Below are 22079 nucleotides of genomic sequence, written 5' to 3' on the forward strand. Positions count from 1 at the left end.
AGCCCCTGGAGTGCAGCTCAGGGCAGCACCTGAAAATTCCCAAGGATGGAGAATTTACAACCTTTGCAACACTATTTGACTACCCTAACAGTGAAAAACATAACATTTTTTTCTTATGTGTAATATTTCTATATTATCCATTCTATATATATAATATTCTTTTAAATATTCATATTGTTATATTTCAGTCTAGTTTGAGAGGGTAAGATACATGAATTGTTATTAATTTTCTGTGGGGTTTTTTTATGAAGAATTATGTCTGTCAAAGGAGAGAAATTTAATTTAGTGCTCTTAGGGAGGGAAAGGCTGATTTCTGAACCCATCCATGAGCTGCTTTAGGGTTTGATGGGAAGAGAAACAGGTTGGGTATTGAAGAGGAAAGAACAGGCATAACTTGATTTTATGATGCCTGCTGCTATGTGCACCCTTTTAGGAGTAATTAATCAGTTTCAAGCAATTAACCAGCTTCACAAACTGATTTAGTAGTTTTTAACCACACTGATCTTCTAATAGAGGACTCCATCCTTGCTGTGCCGCTACGAACAGTAGCATTAAATTTCTAAATTTTATTATTATTTTTATATATTATATATATTTTATATATTATATATTTTATATTATATACAATATATATCATATATATTTTATGTTATTTATAAAATTGTTTTATGGAATTAGTTAATTAAATTTATTTAATTTATTTAATTTATTGGTGAATGCTGGCTATAATAACTGAAGGTAGCTGCCAGTAGGGTGCAAAAACCCATCTCCTCTGCTGAAACCTCGCGGGTAAGGAAGAATAAAGAAAAATAACAGAGAAAAATAACGAAAAGTAAAGAACATTAAAGTAAAATAGAGGAAAACCCGAGCGCGGAGCTCTCCCCGCCGGTTCCCCTCACGCACTGCCGCCCTCGCGCGGCCACGCCCCCTGCGGGCGGCCCCGCGCATGCGCGGCGCGGGCGGGGCGGGGCGGCCGCGCTGCCGCGGTCACGGCCCGGCGGGTGCGCGGGGCCGCGGCGGAGCCTCCGGAGCGGGCTCGGCTCCTCGGAACGCCGCTCCCGGAGCCTCCGCTCCTCACCCGCGGCCACGCACAAGGAGGCCGGGGACAGCCGGCCCTGCTCCCGGAGCCGCAGCCATGGACGAGCAGAGCGTGGAGGTGAGCGGGCGGGCGGGCGGCGCGCGCTCCCTCAGGGCGGTGAGGGGGCAGCGGCGGCGGCTCCTCCGCACCCACCCGGTTTAACGGAGCCCCTCGGAGGGTCCGTGTGCCTGGTGTGAGGAGGGGAAAAAAGGCCGAGCGGTGGCGAACGGCGCTGGGAACAGCCTGCGGCGCTGCGGGGCTTGGCTTGGGTGGGCAGGCAGGCAGCAGGTGGGGAGGGGGTAGGAAATGAGCTGGCGGCTGCCGGTTCCGGAGGGGGATGGATCGGGGGATGGAGGGATGGATGGATGGAGACCTGGCGCACACCCAGCCCGCCTTGGCACCGCGGAGGTGCAGAAGTGGCTGTGACCCGGCGGCTCAAACACCTGCTGGGGGCTGTGTCACAGCCAGGCTGAGGAGGAATGGGAAAGAACGGCTGCGGTGATCTCCTGTAAACGCATATGGTGCGTTTCAATGGCTTGCAGCTGTTAAAGGAGACCTTAATGTGTGGGAGATACTGTGGTATCTATAAATTGAAGATGTCTTGCTTTTGTGCTGATTCACAATCTCAGTGCTGTGGGGAAAAAAAATTAGCTGACCTGAAGGACTTGATGAAGTTCCAGAAGTATTATAACTCCTGTATGATACAGGATGTAAAACTTCCTAATCAATTAAAAATTATCAGTATGGAAACATTGCTTTCAAAATACCTTTCTCATTTGGAAAGGATTGATCAACCCAAGATTGATTAAATAGGGTGGAAGAAAGTGTGTAGAAATTGTGGGGCTAATGATAAGACCTTAGAAGAATATAAGCCTTATAAAAGTAAAAAAGAAATACCTAATTCATTTCAGCACCTCTTGTATATTGCACATACATGCACTTACCACAATCTAATAATATTTTAGTGCCAGTCCACTGCCTGCAGGTACAACACCATTTCTTCTGGCAGCTGCTCGGTCCCTTTGGCTACAGAAAGGCCTGTTCCAAAAGAGAGAAGGTCAAACAGAAAGTATTCTTTGAAGAAAGGGAATAGTGTTATAAAACAGGTACTGGTGCAGCGTAGGAGAAGCTGAGAGGGAGAGTTGCGGTGCGCAGGTTGTATCTCCCTCGGAGATGTGTTGTTTGAAGCAGGACAGAAACCTGGCTTGGTGCCTGGGAAACAAATGCAGCCCTGGTGCGTCTGAAGCATGTTTAACAATAGTGCTAATCCCCCTTTGCAGAGCATTGCCGAGGTGTTCCGATGTTTTATTTGTATGGAGAAGCTGCGGGATGCCCGCCTGTGCCCTCACTGCTCCAAGCTCTGCTGTTTCAGCTGTATCCGGGTGAGTTTGCTTGGTGTAGTCTGTTCTTTCAAAGGTTTGAGCTACAAACTGATTGAGCTTATGGAAACATTCTTTTCCTGGAGTTCCAAGGATTCCTTTTTTGTTTTTTTCCCCTCCTTTAGTTTCCCTTTCAAAACCTTTTATAACACCCCTGAGGAAGAAGTAGGCAAGCTGTGCATTGCCTTCAGTGGTGCTAATTATAGGCACCATCTGGAATAATTGCTTTAAGGAAGAGACACACAATGATCCCTTCTTTAGCACCTCCTGAGAGTTGGTGATGCCTGTATGGAAGATAAAAGTTGGGACAGAAGTCAGACGCTGACTTTGCACCTGGGAAGGTCACAGCATCACCTCGTGTATCCTGGAGGTGTTTTATAATGCCTGTCAGGCTGGTGTGGTGTGATCAGGTGGGGCTAAATCTTTCTCAGGGGAGTCTGAGGCAGCACCTGAATCCTCATTCCTTTCCTGAGGCCGTGGTTCCCAGCGAATCACGCTCCAGTTCCAAATCCAGATGCTGTTTTGTGTTGCTGGAGCAGTAAAAAGTTCAGCTGAGGTTTCCAGACCTCAGTAGTATTTCCAGAAATTAGAACAGACATTCATCCTTCGCTCTGGAAGCTCTGACAAGAACTGTAGGTGAAGGATTCGTGCTGCATATGGAGGATTTTAGATGACATATTGTTGCTGGGTGGTGAGAGATTATTCATGAGACTCTTTAAATGTAGTAGAGAGCTGACAAATATAAACCCATCAACTGCTGAGCTTTTACAGTTGTGAGTTGTAGTGGGCAGGTGAAGTTCTTTGCTCAGCTGTTTGTCCCTGGAGCTTTCTGGAAGAGAAGAATTCACAAGCTCCTTGTGGATTTGATCACTGAACTTCAGGTATTTAATTTATCTATAAATAACTCAAGAGGAAGAAATAAATTACCTCAAAGACTAATTAGACTCTGAAAAAGATGCCTGTGGTGTCTTTTTCTTTCCTTTATTGAAACATTCTCTTTAGTCTAAGACTCTGGGAATCTGCCAGGTGGGTGGTTTCTAATGCAATATTTGGTACCTCAAAATTCTCTGTATAATTTTAACTGAAGCATCTCTGACATCTAAAGACAAGTGGTTGCTTGTTACTAAGACACAAATAGCAGCTACTTCTGTGACTAAGTGGTTGAATAGTTAAATTGAAAATTTGCTTAACAGGGAAAACATATAGGAAAGCTGTAATAAAAGTAAAGCAACACCTAATTAATGATAGAATATATTTGCCTGCAGTTCTTTCATTCCAGTCTGTTTAAAAAGGTTTCTCCTTTTTCCATCACAGCGTTGGCTGACTGAACAAAGAGCTCAGTGCCCTCATTGTAGGTAAGGTATTTTTAATATCAGGAATTGGGTGGATTGTCCTGTTATGATCAATCTCTTTTTCAGTGCAGGTTGCACTAAATTTATAAGCTTTAAATTTTTTTCAGACCTGCCTGCTGTTTCAATAAAAATTGGCCCTGGTATAATACTTCTAAAATGCGTTCTGCTTTTGTGAGAAGCTAAGCAGGATCTTTGTTCTTCCCACATAACACTGCTGGTGTAACAGGAGTAACTAGAGGGAATTCCTCTTTTTATTCTTCTTTCAAAAGTCAGAGCCCAGGAGCTTCATTTTGAGGGGGAAAGTGTCCATTTTTTATGCCTACAATTAATGTGATGTGCCTGTGCAGCCATTCTGTGTATCATTGCAGGCTGCAGTTCCCACCTCTCCCCAGATGATCAAATTGACTTAATATTTTATTTTTTTCTCTTGGAATTACTAGTCCAGTTTCTGCTCTTTTTCACCTGTGACTCTTCTGGTAATGTAGAATTGAACTGAACTCACTTCAGTGCTTCTCCTTTTGCTCCTGGAGCCGAATTTCTGCTCAAACTGTGCCATCCTTCTTGCAGAGCCCCCCTGCAGCTCCGAGAGCTTGTCAACTGTCGCTGGGCAGAGGAGGTCACACAGCAGCTGGACACACTTCAGCTCTGCAGCCTCACAAAGCACGAAGAGAATGAAAAGGACAAGTAAATTGAGTGTTCTTTGCATCAAGTGTTTTGTGGTTTGGGTTATAGGAGCTAATTTTAGTAATGTACTCTCTGTATCTGTGAAGTGTTTCTGGAGAGAATACTAAAAGCAACATTTATTTTACAAAAGGTTTTTATTGACTACAACTGCTATTCCTGCAAAAGATGTTTAATGCTTTGCTTGCAGGATTGTGTAGCAAAACAAGTGGAAATGTTAAGCTGAGTCTGTAGAAAATTGCTGATACGTATTTTTTGATTTAAGGTGTGAAAACCATCATGAGAAGCTCAGTGTTTTCTGCTGGACCTGCAAGAAGTGTATCTGCCACCAGTGTGCACTTTGGGGAGGAATGGTAAGGGGAGATGCACATGGTGTGAGGCACTTCAAACTTTGTGTCTGACAGTGGTTTTGAAAAACTAAAAATGCTGTGAAACTGCTGTTGTGGTTCTTAGATTGCCATGCAAATACTGCAGTTTTAGGTGTGTTGATTATTTAATAACACTGCTTGTGAAACGTGATACTTTCAGTTCATAATTAGAGAAGGAAATTTAATTTTTTGCCACAAGCAGGTCAGAATTACCTTCCTTGTTATAAACTTCATGATGTTTTGGACAAGTTCTGTGTGGTGGGGAGAGTTTTGTGGGCAAAGGAAGAAGCTTTGCTCAGAAAACACAGATAACACTTGTTGTTTAATTGTCCTGGCCTCTAATCTCCAAACTATTAAATTCATCAGTGTTTATCTGTCCAGTTGGATATTCAAGGAGAAACAGCTGTTGCTGTTTGGAATGTAAGTGGTTAACAATGTGCTGCCTTTGTTTGGAAAGGGTGTTTTAATAATAATAATAATGATAAAAATAAACCTTCTATTAATATTTGATTTGGTAAAGGATTGCACAGTGAATGAAGCAGTTTATTTCTGGAGGACTCTTGAGACTCCAAATAACTCCTGACAGGAAGCTTGGATGGAATCAGAGCCAAATTCATGACTTCTTACAAAGGGAAGTGAAAGACTGACTTCCTACATACAATCTGCTTTGGAGCTTTTCCAGAATGAGTGATGCACTCGTAGGCTTTTTTCCCTTCTCTTTCAGGAATTTAATAGGAGTGGAATAAAGTGGAAAAGAGATGCTCTGTTATTCACCACCACCTCCTCCTCCTCCCCCTTTTTCTCTTTCAACAGCATGGAGGACATACTTTTAAACCACTGGCAGAAATCTACGAGCAGCATGTCACAAAAGTAAATGAAGAAGTGGCAAAGCTGAGGAGAAGACTCATGGAATTGATCAGTTTGGTGCAGGAAGTGGTAAGAAAGTTCTCCTGTAGTGGCAAAGGATAACTGTTAGAAGGTGGTGAGATTATCCCATAGAGAGACCTTTTTGGTTTCTCATTTGACTCTTTTTATGCAATGTGGAAAGATCAAAATATTCTCAATTCTGTTTTAGAGTTAGGTAACAGAATTTTTCTTTTGGGGTGTGCTGTTTAAAAGCTGGAGTTTCACACTTCTTTGAAAGATAAATTTTTGTCAACACTTAAAATGCATTCTATCATGCTAAATGAATACAAAAATACTTTATTCCAGAAGCTTATTTTCCCTTTTCTAGGATAATAAACTGTAAATGTGTTTGAGCCTGCAGGATGAGCAGCTCATCAGCTGGAGATGTTTGTGCACCTCCTTTTTCTTCCCTGTGGGGTAAACATGTCAAAAATCTGTTCAGCTTTGGCAGTTTCAGTGGGAATTCCAGCAATTTGATGCAGTTTCTTGTGTCCCAGGAAGGATTACTTTTGTGCTCTGTTACATTTATGATGTGCAGTCTTTGTGCACATAAAGTCAGGAACTTTTGGAGTGTGTTGCTGTATGATTTTTGCCCGTTGTTCAGGTGCCACATGCACTGATAGTTTTGCTTTCCTCCAGCTCAGATGTGACAAACACAGGTGTGGTGATAAAATGCTGAGAGTTTGTGGCCTTACCCTGGCAGGGAGAGGGGTGCTGGTTTTATCCATTATTATGACCACAAAACTTTTCTGTTTTTATCCCATTATTCTTGTTACCACAAAGAATAAAGCACTTTTCTGTGCTGTTGTTCTGTGTGGTGGGGAGAGTTCTGTGGGCAAAGGAAGAAGCTGTGCTCAGAAAACACAGATAACACTTGTTGATTAATTGTCCTGGCCTCTAATCTCCAAAACTATTAAATTCATCAGTGTTTATCTGTCCAGTTGGATATTCAAGGAGAAACAGCTGTTGCTGTTTGGAATGCAGAGGAGAAGTTGCAGAGAAGAAACTGGCAGGTCTGATTCTAAAGAATCCCCACATGACAAATCCCTGTGTGCTCAATGTTGCTCAGCTTCCCGGTTAACCTCTGGCCACTCTGAGGGATCCGGTGAAATCTCCAGGAACGCAGCTCATCAAAAACAGCACTCCTCTCTTCCCTCTTAGGGGATTTAGGGACATTGAAGCATTGCTGGGGTGTGAGGGAGTGGAGCCAAGGTGTGACTGAGTGGGAGAGGCAGCTGTGTGAAGGTTTTGTCCCGTGCAGGAGCGGAACGTGGAGGCCGTGCGCAGCGCCAAGGACGAGCGCGTGCGGGAGATCCGCAACGCCGTGGAGATGATGATCGCCCGCCTGGACACCCAGCTCAAGAACAAGCTCATCACTCTCATGGGTGGGTGTTGGCCTCTGTGAGGAGGAGGAGAAATGTATTAACAATGTGTAAATCCACTGAGAATCTTTGTTTTCCCTGGAGGGTGACTCCTTCCACACTCTGGTATTGGGCAAGTTGGCTGCTGGCTGAAAAGTTCCACCTGCAGCAAAGCTTTTGGTTAAAGATGTAGTTACTGTGATAAGTTCTAAATTTGACATAACCTGGTTATATTCTGTTAAAAGCTCCTATATAATCACTTGGAAAAGATTCCCATCTAGCTGGAAGTTATTTAGCACCTTTCAACTAAAGTGCTTTTGCTTCATCGTTTATGTTGGTCGAGAAGTGCGTCTTTCTAATTTGATAAGTTTGAAAATATATCTTTGTAATAGATACTCGTTTAATGTAATTTTAATATGAGAAGGGCTTGTCTGGATAAGAGTCAAACCTGCTTTTCTTTCTGTCCATAAAAGTACCCCAGAACAACAAACCTGTCATTTCTGGGACACAGAGTGCTTAGTTACTGACTTAACCTCAAATGAGTTCTTCAGTACAGCTCTAATCAAAAATGTAGACTTGTTTTTCAGATGCTTTCTCCATCAAGCTTGGTACATTTAGAAATCCTTTACCTTAGTATGTTCTAGTGCAGCTTCCAGTGAAAACCAAAAAAAAAGAAAAGTACACTTTCTTAAGAAACAATATGTGTTTAAGGGTTTTTTAAACATCTTTTCTTTAAACAGGTCAAAAGACATCACTTACTCAAGAAACTGAACTTCTGGAAACCCTGCTTCAAGAAGTAGAACATCAGGTAATTATGAAAAGAGATTAAATGTTGTGTAGATAGGCCAACTGAGGAGGGATCTTTCTAACTTTTTTATTTAAAAAATATTAATTGATGGATATTTCTGGAGGATATATTTTCATTGCTGTGGTCTTAGGTTGCACAATTTCTTCTTAAAAATAAGTGTGTCTTCTAGAAATACTCAAAAGGTGTTGTGTTGCTTGAAAAATTACTACAGAGATTAATGGCAATATCATACAAAATTACTCAGTTCTATGTAAATTAGTTTAATCTAAGGGAAATATATAGTGGCTGTTGTAACTTCCAGTGTGGAATTCCACAAAACAAAATAACCAAACCCAAAACCTCCAAGCTCCATTTTGACATTATGTTGTGGGTAAACTTTCTGAAGCTGTGACAAACACGTAATTCAGTTGTTTAAAACCAAAAGGGGATAAAACCTTTGACTTTTACTGAGCTAAGGATATTTTTTTTTCCCTTCTTTTTTCCCCTCCTAGTTACGGTCCTGCAGCAAGAGTGAGCTGATATCCAAAAGTTCAGAGATCCTGATGATGTTCCAGCAGGTCCATCGAAAACCCATGGCTTCGTTTGTCACCACTCCTGTCCCCCCAGACTTCACAAGGTGAGTGTTGCACTTCTCTTCTGTTTGTTCAGTGTTTAAAAGCATGTTTAAAGCACCTGAGAGAAGAGTGTGTTCTTAACTTACTCCTTGTAGTAACCTGTGCTGCAAGTAGGCTCTTCTGTCCCAGCAGAGCTTATTTTGTGTCTGTAGTCCCTGCTGGGGAGTCAGGACAGTGGGTTCCAGCTCACAAATTTTTTTTTTTTCTCTTTTACACATAGTTTACTGATTTGTCCTTTTTCCTCTTATTATTGGGTCATTCAGTACATAATTGCCAGGCTCTCATGAGATGCCTCTGCAGGTCACCTTAATTCAGACTATACAGCCAAAATCACTTCATAGCACAATTCTTCATCAGGAGAATGCTGCTGGTGCTGGCTTCTGAGGGAGCCTCTGCTGAAAAAATATCTCCAAGAAATGGAAAGTCAGAGAAGTCTCAAAAATTCCTCAGCAAAATTTGGTTTAAATCTAAATGTTTATTTTCCAGTGGCACCAAGGTATCTCCTCCTAAGGAGGTGTATAAATGGAATTATACTGCAAAACCTAGTGTAGTTCTGGTGAATTTCAGTGGCTCTGGTGACCTGAAACATCTAAAGTTCTTTTGCATATTGCAAAAGTTGGGATTTTTAATGCCATATTATTCGGGTGTAATATATTTATTTTTTTCCCCCACAGTGAATTGGTTCCAGCCTATGACTCAACTACATTTGTCTTGGAAAACTTCAGGTAAGAATTTATCTTTAAATACTGTGAATATTGACAATCCTTCTGTTCCTTCTGCACATGAGAAATGTTATTGAAAACACAGAACAACCTCTACAGAAAACAATGAGATGTAGACTAAATTATGATAATTCCATTAAAAACGTCTTGTTTACTGGGTGAGTAATCATTTTCCATGATAAAGACAACTCTCTGTGCATGGCTCCATGAGGGTTTTGCTTTGTCCCAGTACCAAATGTTTTTCCTCCTCTCTCCAGCACCTTGCGGCAGCGAGCGGATCCTGTGTACAGCCCTCCCCTGCAGGTGTCAGGACTGTGCTGGAGATTAAAAGTTTACCCGGTGAGTTATCTCTCAGCTGGAGCTGTTATCCCATCCCAGCTCATTCCCAGGCTTCCCAGCAAGGAATCATGTTTGTCTCATGCTGTATATAAAAAGCTGCTGTAGGAAAAGAACATTATAAGAGTTGATCACCAAAGCAGAGAATTCCCTCTCTGCCTCCAGATCTCCAGTGAGAACATGCTCAGTGTAGTTTGGTTAATTTAGAAGCATTTAAAGATGGCTCCTACTAATATTGCAGAAAAACTTTGATGGATATTTTGATGTCTCGGGGATTTTTGCAGATGTTCCCTACACAACTGAGGTATAGAGTGACTTACCCTGTTTGAGTAAAAATTGCTGGGCAAGGTGGAAGGAGGACCAAGCATTTGTTCTTGACTCTGCATCCAGCTCTTAAACTGGACATTAAAAAGTGTATTTTGCTATGCCCCTTCAATGGGCTGAATATTCCAGTTTCTGAAGCTTTGTCCTTGTTGGAATGTTGACCCCCAAGCTGGGATCTTTCCACATTCCCTGCTTTGGTCAGTGCTGCTCCTGCAGCTGTATGGAGAAGGAGCAGTTTGGTGTTTGAGCACCAGCTCTGTCTTAGTGATTTTTGTGCCATCCATGAAGAATTGGCTCTATAACTTAAGCCCATGGATGCCCAGAATTGAATTATTGCAGTGCAGAGGTGGAACTGTGTGGAAGTTTGCAGAGTATTGTAAATTCAGGATTAGCTACCTGAGCTGTGCTGTCAGAAGGTATTAAAATTTATTTTTTCAATGGTAAGTTGAAATGTTTCTTCAAGCTGGAGGATTCAAGTTGAGCCATTCTTCATCCTTGACTCAGGTGAGTGTGATGGAGGTTTTGCTGTATTTTTTTCTTGACTTCTGGTGACTCTAATATTATTTCTCAGTTAACTGCCCTAACTTTTCATGTTGCATGGGATTTTTTCTGAACAAATTGCTCTTTTCTCAAAAATTAAGTAGCTTTGAAATGTGACTGTATGTAAAATATTTCAGAACTAATATTTAACCTAAAATAATGTTTTCACAAATACATTAAGTGTTTGTCTATTCAGACTTCCACTTAATCAAATATTTAAAGTGTTAATAGAGTAATTAAAGCTTTGTTCTGAGATTTTTATCTGAGATACCATTACTAGACTGTGAATGTGCTTCTTTTTGATTCAAGTTACCGTTGAAGACTAAAAATCACAGCTGTAACGTCCAAAGTAGATTCCTGCTGCAAATCCAGGGTTGATTGAAGCTGTTTTCTAAACTTCTCTAAGTCCTCTGTATCAAATTGGTTTGGTTTTTAAAATTTTTTGCTTTTTTCCTTTCTATTTTAATCAATGTCTTGATTTTATTTCAAGGATGGAAATGGAGTAGTTCGGGGCTACTACCTGTCAGTGTTCCTGGAGCTGTCTGCTGGATTGCCAGAGACATCCAAGTAAGCAAAGCTGCAGTCAGAACAGGTGTTGGGGCTTTTCTGTCAGAGACTGCAAAGCCCTTTGAAAAAGAATGGTGAGACTTCTGTTGTCCGTTGAGCTGTGAATCAGGCACAGAGATAATATTTTAAAGTTGTTACTCAGTGTCTTTCTTGAGATAAAAAAGAAGCTGGTAAAACAACTGATAAGAGTATCTGTGTAGTAGTTCAGCCCTGGAGTTCACTCTGCTCCAAATTCCTGCTCTCTTTTATTTTTCACTGTGTATTTACATATTCAGTAAGATTTTAATCCTGACTCACTCACTCAGATGGGCAAGAAAGTGCAGCTCCTAAACCACTCAACAATTCTGACATCTTTTGGTGCAAATCCCTGTTACTTTCCCCTGGCCAGGTATGAATACCGTGTAGAAATGGTTCACCAGTCCACCAATGATCCCACCAAAAACATCATCCGGGAATTCGCCTCAGATTTTGAAGTTGGGGAATGCTGGGGGTACAACCGATTCTTCCGCCTGGACCTGCTGGCCAACGAGGGCTACCTGAACCGGCAGAACGACACTGTGATCCTCAGGTGGGGCTTCTGCCCTCCTCCCCACGGCTCACCACAAATCTGCTGCTGAAATAGGGAATAATTTACCTGTTTGAATTTAAAATATTGGTGGCATCTTTTGTTCTAAGTGGATTTCGCTCTCAGCGGATTTAAAGAAGGAAATGTGCCAAAGGCAGTTGTGGAGTATTTTAAGTGTGTCTTCCTTTGAGGAGTGCCTGTAGCTACCAAAATTAAAGGAAAAATGTGCTTTCTCCCCATCTTTAGTAACAGTTTTAGTGAGCATTGGATAACTTTGGGAATAAAAGTCTGTGGGTCCCTGCTACAGAACTCACTGTGGCTGGTCAGGGTGTTCAGGATACTGAGTCCACAAGGACCTGTTGTCTGTTAAGTTTATTTCACCACTAGATTTTAGGTTTTAAGGTTTTTCTGCAGGGCTTTTTGGATAGAGGGAGGGACATTTAAAAAGAAACCTCAAACCAAACAAACTCCCTCAAGAAAACCCTTTTCAAACGTTTCTTTGAAGGTTCCAAGTGCGCTCACCAACCTTCTTCCAGAAGTGCCGGGATCAGCACTGGTACATTGCTCAGCTGGAAGCAGCTCAGACAAGTTACATCCAGCAAATAAATAACCTGAAAGAAGTAAGTGGGATGTTTGTGAATATAAAATCACCTCTTAGAGTGTACCTGCAAGTCAACAAAGGTGCTTGATTTGCTGCTGCTGCTCCAGTGTTGTCTTCTCTGTTATTTTTGTGATCTTCCAGAGGCTCGCGATTGAACTGTCCCGGACTCAGAAATCCCGAGGGGTTTCCCCTCCAGACACTCACCTCAGTCCCCAGAATGATGAGGGCTCAGAGACAAGAGCAAAGAAACCTGGACAAAGCATTGAAACACTGCTTGAGAATTTCACTTCTCCAGGACTAGCACGGGAGAGCAAGGAAGAGGAGGAAGAGAAGACTCAGCAGGAAGACTTCAATGTAGGAATTCTCTGTTTCCTACCTCTGTTTATGTGTAGCTTTCTTTGATAAGGCAGCAATAGAAACAGGGGAACTTGTGAATTGTAAATGAGGTTTATTATCCTTGCTATAGAAATAGGAGATGACACACTTGAGAGCTGTGAGTGAGAGGTGACTCCAGAGAGATGTTCCAGAACATCTGACAGATCCCAGCACAAAAAGTCTCCGAGTTGCAGCTGAAAAATCTGGCTTGTGTTTGTTCTTTAATGTGCTTTGAGAGCCACCTCACTGCTGTGTGATAGTGACACTGGGGACAGAGAGTGTCTGTTCATAGCTTTTGGGGATGCATCAAGGTGCTACTGAATGTTTCTAGATCAAAAGCCTCCTGTTTTTCCTGCAGCACGAGCTCTCAGATGGTGACCTGGATATAGATCTTGCTGGAGAAGATGAAGTGAACCACCTTGATGGCAGCAGCTCTTCAGCAAGTTCAACAGCAACCAGTAACACTGAAGAAAATGATATTGATGAAGAAACTATGTAAGTAGCTAAAAATGTCTGTCAGATCATCCTGTACTCAGGGTAATCATCCTAATTCCAATGGAAACTGAGTAATTTGCTGGGGTGTGTGGGATTCCAGTGTGATTTGAGAGGTGGTTCCTATACTGGGAACAACACAAACTCATACAGTTAGTGCTAAACATTGAATTTTTGGTCAGCTAATTAGTGTCTTTCTGATCTCTTTATTTACGTTAGTGCTGCATTCTGTCTTTGACAAGTGATAATCTGTGAAGGTTCTTTCCCAAAACACTATTAAGGAATCTGTCTCAGCACTGTAACAGAGTAGAGGTCTGGTACTGGGAAGTGTTGCAGTAGTGGGAGAGTGATGATGAGGACAGGTACTTAAATTAGGAAATTCAAGACTGAGCAGAGCTGATGTCAAATCCTGGAATCTTAATTAAAACATGAGAATCTGCTGCTGCACTTACAAACTTTGGAGTTTGCAGCACCACATTTTGCAGTCCAAGTACATATAGCACTTTTGGCCTCTTGGTTAACGAGACAGTAATTTAATTACTACACTTCCTTTGTTCAGTTTGGCTAGCTTGGAATGCAGGAAATACAATTTACAGCACTTTATGTTGTTTTTTGAGGTTTGGGCCAAAGCATTTAACAAGAGCTGAGGAAAGCTAACAGTTGTATTCTCCTTTTCCTACCCTGGTCATCCCTGAAGGTCTGGAGAGAATGATGTGGAATACAGCAGCACTATGGAGCTGGAAGATGGAGATCTCATGGAGGATGCAGCAGCTGCTGCTACTCCTGGAGCATCAGGTATGAAAAATGACTCCAGAATTCCCATAAAAGTGAAACGCTGCTGGATTCCTTCCCCTGCTCCTCTTGGAAGCAAAGCCAAGCTGTGTGTTCTGCAGGCAGTTCTATTTTGGGAACTGCTGCATCATGTGGTTTGTACTGATTATTGCAGTGTAGCAGAAACACTTCATTGGTTCAATAAAAAAAAAAAAAAGGGGGGAGAAAATCGTCTGAATGTGCTGGTTTAAAAATGATGTCAAAGTTTGGAGGGTGGCTTTGAAATTCCTTGTATTGCAATCACTAGGAGACTGACAAGGAATTTTTACTGATGTCAGTGTGACCTCTAAGTGGGTGACACATTCACTTGGGGTTTAGTGCACTGCAAAACACAAAGAATGTGGATGGAATGGAGCAAAGAATCCTCACAAGTCAAGCAGAAATACATTTTAAATGCAACACCATAAGGTGTTCTGGGATTTTTTGTAGCTTGGAGATGATTACAGCCCAAATTAACCACAAGCTTCTGAGATTCTGAAAGAAATGTGTCTCTATATGGAATATAGAGAGATACTGTGGAATCTGAGTATATTTATTTAGGACAAAGATACCAGAAGTGGTGTTTGTGCTGCTGTAAAAGTCTGTTGGTGCTTGAAAGACAGAATTCCCTGTTTTGAAGTTCTGGAGGTCAGGGAGGGACATGTTTGTCTCCTCACTCCTTTAGAGTAATCTTTGTATTGATTTGTTAACAAATTTGTTCATTATGAGATTTTTATAAAAGGTATGAAGTGAAGCACTTCCCCTTTCCAGCTGTTTTTATCCTACTCTTTAATTAGCAGCACATCTGATTGCTTTCAACACCCAGAAACCCACAAAATACCACTGTCTCCTTAATTTCACAGAATAAATTCATTCCTAATCTACTTGTGTGACTCTTTTTTGTTTTTCCCAGGGAATAAATCATCCCTGTGTCCCACACCTCCCACCTTTGTGTCTCTGCTCAGGTACCAGCCACAGCTACAGCAGTGCCAGCGGGAGACCCTCGCGGCGGGGAGCCAGCGCCCTGGGCTCCACAGCCAGCAGCAGCCTGCTGGATATAGATCCCCTCATTCTCATCCACCTGTTGGACCTCAAAGACAGAAATGGCATGGAAAACCTCTGGGGCCTTCAGCCACGTCCTCCTGCCTCTCTTCTGCAGAGCAGAGGTAACTACAGCACGTGTCTGGTGGTTTAATTGCAGCTGGAAGTGCAGGGGGATGACTGAAAAGCTCCTTTTCTGGGAGGGGGTGGTACTGGAAGCCAACACAACACACAATTCTGAGCTGAGGCAGCAGCTCCACCTCTCCCTGCACACAGCTGGAGTGGCTGGGAGTACTTGGAGCACAGTGCAAGCCAGAAAGATAAATCCTGGAATTTAGAGGCCATTAGAACTAGAAAAAATGTAAGTGGTTGTAAGGGCTGGAAAAGGATAAAAAAAAAAAAGGGATCAAAATGTCAGGAGCCAAAAATAGTGATGGTATTTAAATAATTGAGGAGTATTTGTGGTTCAGTTGGGACCCTTGATCCGAAAATACAAATTAACTCCATGTGCAGCAGCTGAGCTGGCAGCCCTGGCACCCCTGGCTCTTCCTGGAGGTTGCTTGTTCCTCTGGTAGTGAGGAATTAAATTTATTATTGAGGTTTGATTGAATTTTGTCATGATTAACACTTATTTGAACTGCTGGCCCAGAACCATTTGGTGACTTTCTAGAACAGAAAGAGAAATAAATAAATGTCCCTTTGCTACAAGTGATGCTTGGGTTTGCTGCCACAATGCCATTGGTGGCACTGAATTTAAAAGCTGGCTCAAACTCTTTGTTCCTTTGTCATTAGCTTTTTAAATGGGGTTACATAAACAGCCATGAATTTTCAGTGAATGTAATCCATATTTCCAAAAATGGAAGTAATTTCTAGAAGAAGTGGGAAAAAAAAAAGGGGAACAGCACATGAACTGTGAGTCCCAGTTCTGTTTTGCTTTTGGAAAAAGCCCTGGACAAAAGAAGCTTGGGAGGGTGAAGCTCAGGCAGGGTGAAGCTCTCCTGTTGTGCTGAGCTGTGTGAATCTTTACTGAGCACTACTGAACACAGCTAAAATCACCTGTTTTGTGGAGCTTCCCATGGGATTTGACTGTCCCCAGTCAAACTGAACTTGGTCACTAAAGACAAAGCTGCTGTTGCATTTGGAGTTTGCCAGACCTCACCTCCTGAGGTGAAGGTTTCTAAGAGCCACTTGACTTTACAGTTTGGAATGGCTGAATTTGCAGAGATAACACTTCAGATAGATCCAGGTTGATCTAATTCCAGCTGAGCAACACAGAAGCTTATTCAGGTATTGCCTGCTCAGCCTGGTCTTCTGCTGTCAGGTACTTAAGGGAATTCCTTCTCTGGCTGCAGATTTCTTTGAGTTCTCTGTCTTGTGCTATATTGGTGGCCTGAGAATCTTCTACACAGAGTCAACAGGTTTTATAAAAACAAATTTGACATGAACTGGCAAGGTGGTGGCTCAGGTGTCATCAGAATTCCTGCAGCAGTACTGGGAGCCTGGCTTCTCCCAGTGAGCAGGACTGGGAGCAAAACCCTGCTGTGCCAGCAGCCTCAGTGTGGTGCAGTGCCAGGACAGAATGTGTGTCCCCCACTTGCACAGCAGGATGAAAGGTACAATTCTTAGGTATCCATGCTTCTCTGAGAGTGGTTTTCCTTACCTGCTGTGTTCTCTGCCTGTTCCTTTGGCAAAGCCTCATCCTATCCCCTGAAGGATCGAGAGCAGCGCAGGCACCAGGCCATGTGGAGGGTGCCCCCAGACCTGAAGATGCTGAAAAGACTCAAAACCCAGATGGCAGAAGTTCGGAGCAAAATGTCTGATGTGAAGAACCAGCTGTCTGAAGTGAGGAGCAGCAATGCTGGCTCAGGGGAGAGACAGCCCAGCTTCTTCTCCATCGAGCAGGGTGCCCTGGCTGCCTGTGGCACTGACAGCTGCAGCAAGCTGCAGGAAATTGGGATGGAACTGCTGACCAAGTCTTCAGTCACCAGTTGTTACATAAGGAATTGTAAGTGTGTGGAGAAGGGGGATTTAATCACTCTTACAGGTGGTTCATGGCCCCGGGCAGTTCAGCTGGAAGATCAGAAATGTAAACCTGCCCTGCCCTTTCAGACAGCAGACTTTGCCCACAGGCACTGCCAAACTGATGCAGTGGAGATGTTCTGAGGTTTAACCCAGTGCCAGACTGCTCTGAGCTGGTCACTCCCATGGCTGCTCTGCACCAGCCCCATCTGGGAACTTGAGAGAGCAAATTACAGCAGCCCAGGCTTGCTGAAATCTAAAATGCAAGCCAGGGTTTGGGTTTGTCTGTCATTTATATTCTGATGCTGGCTGAAGGAATGTGGGTGAAGCTTTCTGAAGGATGTTCCAGTGTAAGGAAGTGAACGTGCCTTGCCCAGCCCAGGCCTCTGACAGGAAGGTGTGGAATGATTTTGTGCAGGACTGGGAGTTAATGAACAATGGGAATAACGTGGAGCTTCACTTACAAGAAGCATAAGGCATGGGTACAGCAGTGCTTTGACTGAGCACTGCTCAGATTTTTACACTTTTTTTGCAGCTGCCAGTAAGAAAAGTACCTCAGCCAAGCCCCTTCGGTCGGGAGCTGCCGGGAGCCTGTCCCTGAGGAGAGCCATGGACAGTGGGGACGGGAACCTGCGCCTGAAGGGGGACAGCCACCCTGCTGAGGGTACTGGGGCACTGCCACCTGGGTGGGACTGGCATCTCAGGGACAAAAGCTTCTCAATGAGTCTTTTATGTGGCAACTGGAGTTTCACTTTAATTTGCATGGATCCTTTTTCCCACCCAGTGAGTGTTACTGGTAGCTGAGCTGGGGGGCAGCACCTCAGTCACTGAACAGAGCAGAAATATGTGTGTTATGTTCTAGTCTCTCAGCAAACACCTCAGGAGTGAGCTTGACAGTGAAAATCCAGGATTAAACAGCGCTGAGCCAGGTTTAAATTGTGATTTGGCTTAGACAGAACTCAAGGAAACTCCAATAAGAATTTTATGGTAGTGCTGCTCCTGAGTTGCACGACGCCCTTCCTTCAGTGCAAGCACAGGGAAAGTCCTGACACAGAAATTGCTATTTTGCTCCTCTCCTGCATTCAGAGGAGGAGGGGAGGATCACAAGGATTCATTTGTGCTCTCCCTGCTCAGGAGGCCTGGGGAGCTCCAAGCTGAGTGCTCGGCCCCACGCTCGGGCCCTGGCCAGCCCCGGGGCTGCCGAGGCGCTGCCCAAGCAGGAGGAGACGCCCTGTGAGGGATCCGACTCTGAGCTGGGAGCTGCTGCCTTGAATGGCTTGGCTGCTGCAGAGAAGAGCAGAAAAGTTGGTGCTCTGGGGTAAGGGTTTCTTCATTTTTCCTCTTATCTCCTCCCCCACCTTCCCTTGATCTGCAAAACCCCCACAATCTCCTAAAACCAGGTGCTTGTAGCATGAAAGAGAAATTACTTTGAAGTTTACTTGGCTGCTGCTGTTCCCTCTGGACAGCAATTTTTGGGTTTATAACTAGGTTACCAGTTGTCTTTTTTTCTTTTTTTTTTTTTTTTTTTTCATTTTTTTCTTATTTTGATCAGCTCTGGCTGGAATCTGACACTTGGAATTGAAAGGCAGCCCAGGTCTGCTCTCCCACTGTTCCATGCAAAATACTCTTTAACTGAAATTTAATCACTTTTGATTTCCTTATTTAAGATGATCTTTTTCACTCTTAACTCGATTTTTCAGTCATTCCATGATAATTCTCTGTTGGCCACCTAAGCAAAGGGCAATGGTGTTTTCAGGTTATTTTTTCTAAATGAGTAGAGTCACCTTTTCTGGAAAATATTCAAACTTTTCAAGGTTTTTTGTTTGATTTAGAAATATTAAGATGTTTTAAAAAGCTTGAAGTTTAAGTGAGAGTGCAGAAGACTTAGCAAGGAGTAAAACTCAATGTGACACTAAAAGGCTTTGTTTCCACCACTGAGTTCAGGCTGAATTTTTAACGTGGGGTTTTGTATTTCTCCTAAATTCTTTCCCAAGCTCAAACTCCAAGGGATGTCGGCCAGAAGGAGCCCAGCCTGGTGGCCTGGAGAGCAGCTCTGAGCCCGGGGAGCTGCAGGGGATGGGCTCTGAAGGTGCCTCTGCAGGAGCAGAGGAAGGTAAATTGGATTTTGTGGGGGGCAGGTGCAGCGTGGCCGCGCTCCGGGCGCTGCTGCTCTGCCTTTGGAGCGGGGAAGGAGAGAAAACCACCCCCAAAAGCTGATTCCATGGCTGTTGAACTTTGCTGGGAGGTGGAGAATAAATGTGAGGGAGCACAGGAGATCTCTCTGTGGCTGCTGTTGGGGCTGTGGCTCTCTGGACAAGCTTTTTGTACCTTGAGGCAGCTCCAGGTCTTTGCTTTGCTGTTCATGGAGTGGCCTTGAGAAGAAGTTCCTGTCTCGTTTAAATAGTAGCCAGTGACCTTGGCTGGTAATTCTTCTGCCTTCAGGATCAGCCCCCTGTGGTAACTTTCTCCACAGCCACACAAGAGCCTCTCCAGCTGTTCATTTGTGCTGGGTGTTGTGGTGGCTTAATCCAGTTTCCTTAGAGACTTGAAGGAAAGTTTCCCCCTCTCCCTTCCTGCATCCTTTCCATGCTGGAAAAAAATAACACTGCTTTTTTTTCCCCTTCTGAAAGTCCACACAGAGTTTTTCTTATCTTGCTAAAACTCTCCTGCCTTCCACCCCTGCACTAATTTGAATTTCAATGACTGGATTGTAGCACAAAGCCTATATTAAGGTGCCAGCATCCATCTCAAACTGCAGTGTGCAATATTGTGTGGGAGTTGGCATTTACAGAAGGTCTCTCAGTGACAAAACTGAATTTCTGCTCTTAGTCACTGCAGCATGATCGTGATGTGCTCCTGCAGTTCTGCTCTCAGAGCAGGGAGCCCAATAAGAAAACGCTTTAGAAACTGAAATACTTCATTGTTAAAAACCCCAGGAAGCAAATATTACAATTTTTTTCCCTTCAGAGGAAAAACTACAGTAGAATTGGCCCCTCACTTTGCTTTTTCTTAGCAATGAGTATCAGCCTTTAGGCAGTAGAGCCAAGCAGACCCTGTGTTGTCCACGGGGAGTTCTGGCTGCCCAGTGCACACCATGGTCATCACCTGGAGTCAGCAGCAGCTCTGCCTCTGCTTGGCAGGGGAAGTTGGTCGTGTGAGACTCAAACACACCATTGCTGCTTGAAGGCTCTGGTAGGTCCACCTGCCCCACAGGTTGTGCTGCCTTTTAGCTCCCAGAAAAGCAACTTTTATTTCCTGTCCCAGCTGCAGAGTAGACTGAGCAGCTCAGCTGGTGACACAGGGCAAACCCAGCTGTGCTGGGCTGGTCCCCAGTGCTCTGTCAGACCCCTGAGTGCTTGGGAGGTGCTCCTTCCCTCTGTTCTGATACCAGATCCTGGGAGCTGGCAGGAACTCTTCCAGGGGACACAGTCAGGCGTTTCAGCTGTGCAGATCCTGCTGCCATCATGGTGCCCTGTGGTCTCTCTTGCAGCTGGTGTGTGTCAGAAGCACGTCCTGCACCTCCTGCCGGGGATGAGCAGTGACAGTGACATCGAATGTGACACTGAGAACGAGGAGCAGGAGGATGCCACCTCTCCCTCAGAGATGTTCAACCAGGCCTTCTCTGTCCAGCCCTCCAGTGAAGGTAGAGCTGCTGAGCCCCTCCTCCCAGACATTCCCAGTCTTCCCAGAGCTCCTCGGATGCAGATCCCTGGGGGAGCTGTGGAGGTGTTACAGCTCCAAGTGCCAGTAAGATTTGGAACTCTTGGGATCCCAGTTAAAACAGCTCAAAACAGGAGAGGGAAGCTCTTGCTAGCCTTGAGAAGTCAGTTTAGGTGAGTCTCTTGGGAAGGGCTGGAAAACCCAGAGCTCCAGTTCCCAACTGGAACTCCCTGTGTGCCAGGATTGGCACTGTAAGTAGGCTAATTCCAGGGAGGTAACCACTGCCTTAGACATGGATTTGCATCTTAATTGGCAGCAATGAGCTTCCAGCAGTTCACTGGAGCTTGAGAAACTCCTCTGGTTGAGCTTTCACTTCCAATCCAGTGGATCAAAGCTGTGAGGCCGGGGGGTGAAGGTTTGGCCTGGGTGGAGGGAGGGGAGGGAGGGGAGGGAGCATTCCCTGGCTGCTCCAGGGCTGCCGTGAGGGTGACAGGGCTTTGCTGGTGCTGTGTTCACCCTCAGGGCACTCCTCGGTGTTACCAGATGGGGACCAGGCCAGTTCCGAGGATCTCGGCTTTGTCCCTGGAGATGACAGCACCAGGTAACTGGGAAGGTTCTCCTTGGAGCCACTGCTCAGCCTGTGCCAGGGTCCTGAGCTCCCTCTGGCTCTGAGGCAGTCTGGGAAGGAGGGAGGGAGGGAGGGCTGAGCTCTAAATCCTTCCAAAACTGACTGGGTTGAAGTAGCTGGCATAAAATTTTAACTTTTCAATTGTGTTTATCTGAAGCCTTAAAACTGCTCCAGCAGCAGTTTTAGTGCAAACTGACTTTGTTTGGAGCAGGTAGAGCGTGGGCTTGGGGCCTGAAGACCCATGGCTGCATCCCTGGGAGAGGTGTGTGCATTCCCTGGAGCTCTGCCCTCTCCTCTCTGGTTCTCCTGCCATTGTCTTACCCTGCCCCTGGGGCACAAGGAGCTTTGCAGGCCTGGCACTGAGGGGTGGCACTGCTGCTCCACAGCCTCAGCTGCTCTGAGGGGTCCTGGGGAAGGTGCTGAGCCCCATCCCGGGGGATGAGTGTCCTGCTGTGCCACTGGAACGAGCACCAGTGTGTGACTGTCCTTTGGAATGCTGGCTCCAGAGCTGGGGGAAAGCAGCACCACTCCAGTCGATTTCCCCAGCTGGTGACGGGGACCAACCACACCCATTGCCAAACTCTTCACTGGATGCATTTTGAGCTGCTGAAGTCCTTGTGAAGCTCCTCTGAGAGCTGATGCCTGGTTAGTGACAAAGCATGAGCCCTGGTGTTGTCCTCGTGTGGCTGCCTGTGTCTGTGTGAATGTACTCTACAACTCCTAGTTTAAAACTGTTTGCACTTTGTTAATAAAATGAATGTTGAAATCTGAATTTCAGGTGTTTTGTGTGTGGATAATTGCTCACCTTTTGTGGGCAGCTCATTCAGAGCTGGTTTGGAGAGGGGCTTGGAA

General features: G+C 44.4%; 1 protein-coding gene across 1 annotated transcript; it reads left to right on the forward strand.

Annotated features, from left to right (window-relative positions):
- The first annotated feature begins 938 nt into the window (after window positions 1-938).
- Window positions 939-21999, forward strand: TRIM37 (tripartite motif containing 37). Its single transcript, XM_002198952.6, has 25 exons — window positions 939-1156; window positions 2359-2460; window positions 3772-3812; window positions 4377-4493; window positions 4756-4843; window positions 5672-5794; window positions 7026-7149; window positions 7866-7933; window positions 8425-8549; window positions 9222-9272; window positions 9527-9608; window positions 10960-11036; window positions 11425-11604; window positions 12107-12221; window positions 12344-12556; window positions 12936-13072; window positions 13767-13864; window positions 14845-15045; window positions 16614-16925; window positions 17475-17603; window positions 18074-18257; window positions 18934-19052; window positions 20430-20582; window positions 21122-21200; window positions 21439-21999. Exons 1-25 carry the CDS (start codon window positions 947-949, stop codon window positions 21440-21442), a joined length of 3132 nt encoding a protein of 1043 aa, XP_002198988.5. The 5' UTR covers window positions 939-946; the 3' UTR covers window positions 21443-21999.
- The last annotated feature ends 80 nt before the right edge of the window (window positions 22000-22079 follow it).

Source organism: Taeniopygia guttata, chromosome 19 (genome assembly GCF_048771995.1).
Source record: "Taeniopygia guttata chromosome 19, bTaeGut7.mat, whole genome shotgun sequence".
Taxonomy (NCBI): Eukaryota; Metazoa; Chordata; class Aves; order Passeriformes; family Estrildidae; genus Taeniopygia; species Taeniopygia guttata.

Excerpts from the sequence above, each read along its gene's own strand:
- TRIM37 (XM_002198952.6), top strand. The coding sequence starts at position 947 with ATGCGCGGCGCGGGCGGGGCGGGGCGGCCGCGCTGCCGCGGTCACGGC. Across the intron at positions 8,550-9,221 it reads GTCCCCCCAGACTTCACAAG|TGAATTGGTTCCAGCCTATG; the intron begins GTGAGTGTTGCA and ends TTTCCCCCACAG. Across the intron at positions 15,046-16,613 it reads CTCTCTTCTGCAGAGCAGAG|CCTCATCCTATCCCCTGAAG; the intron begins GTAACTACAGCA and ends CCTTTGGCAAAG.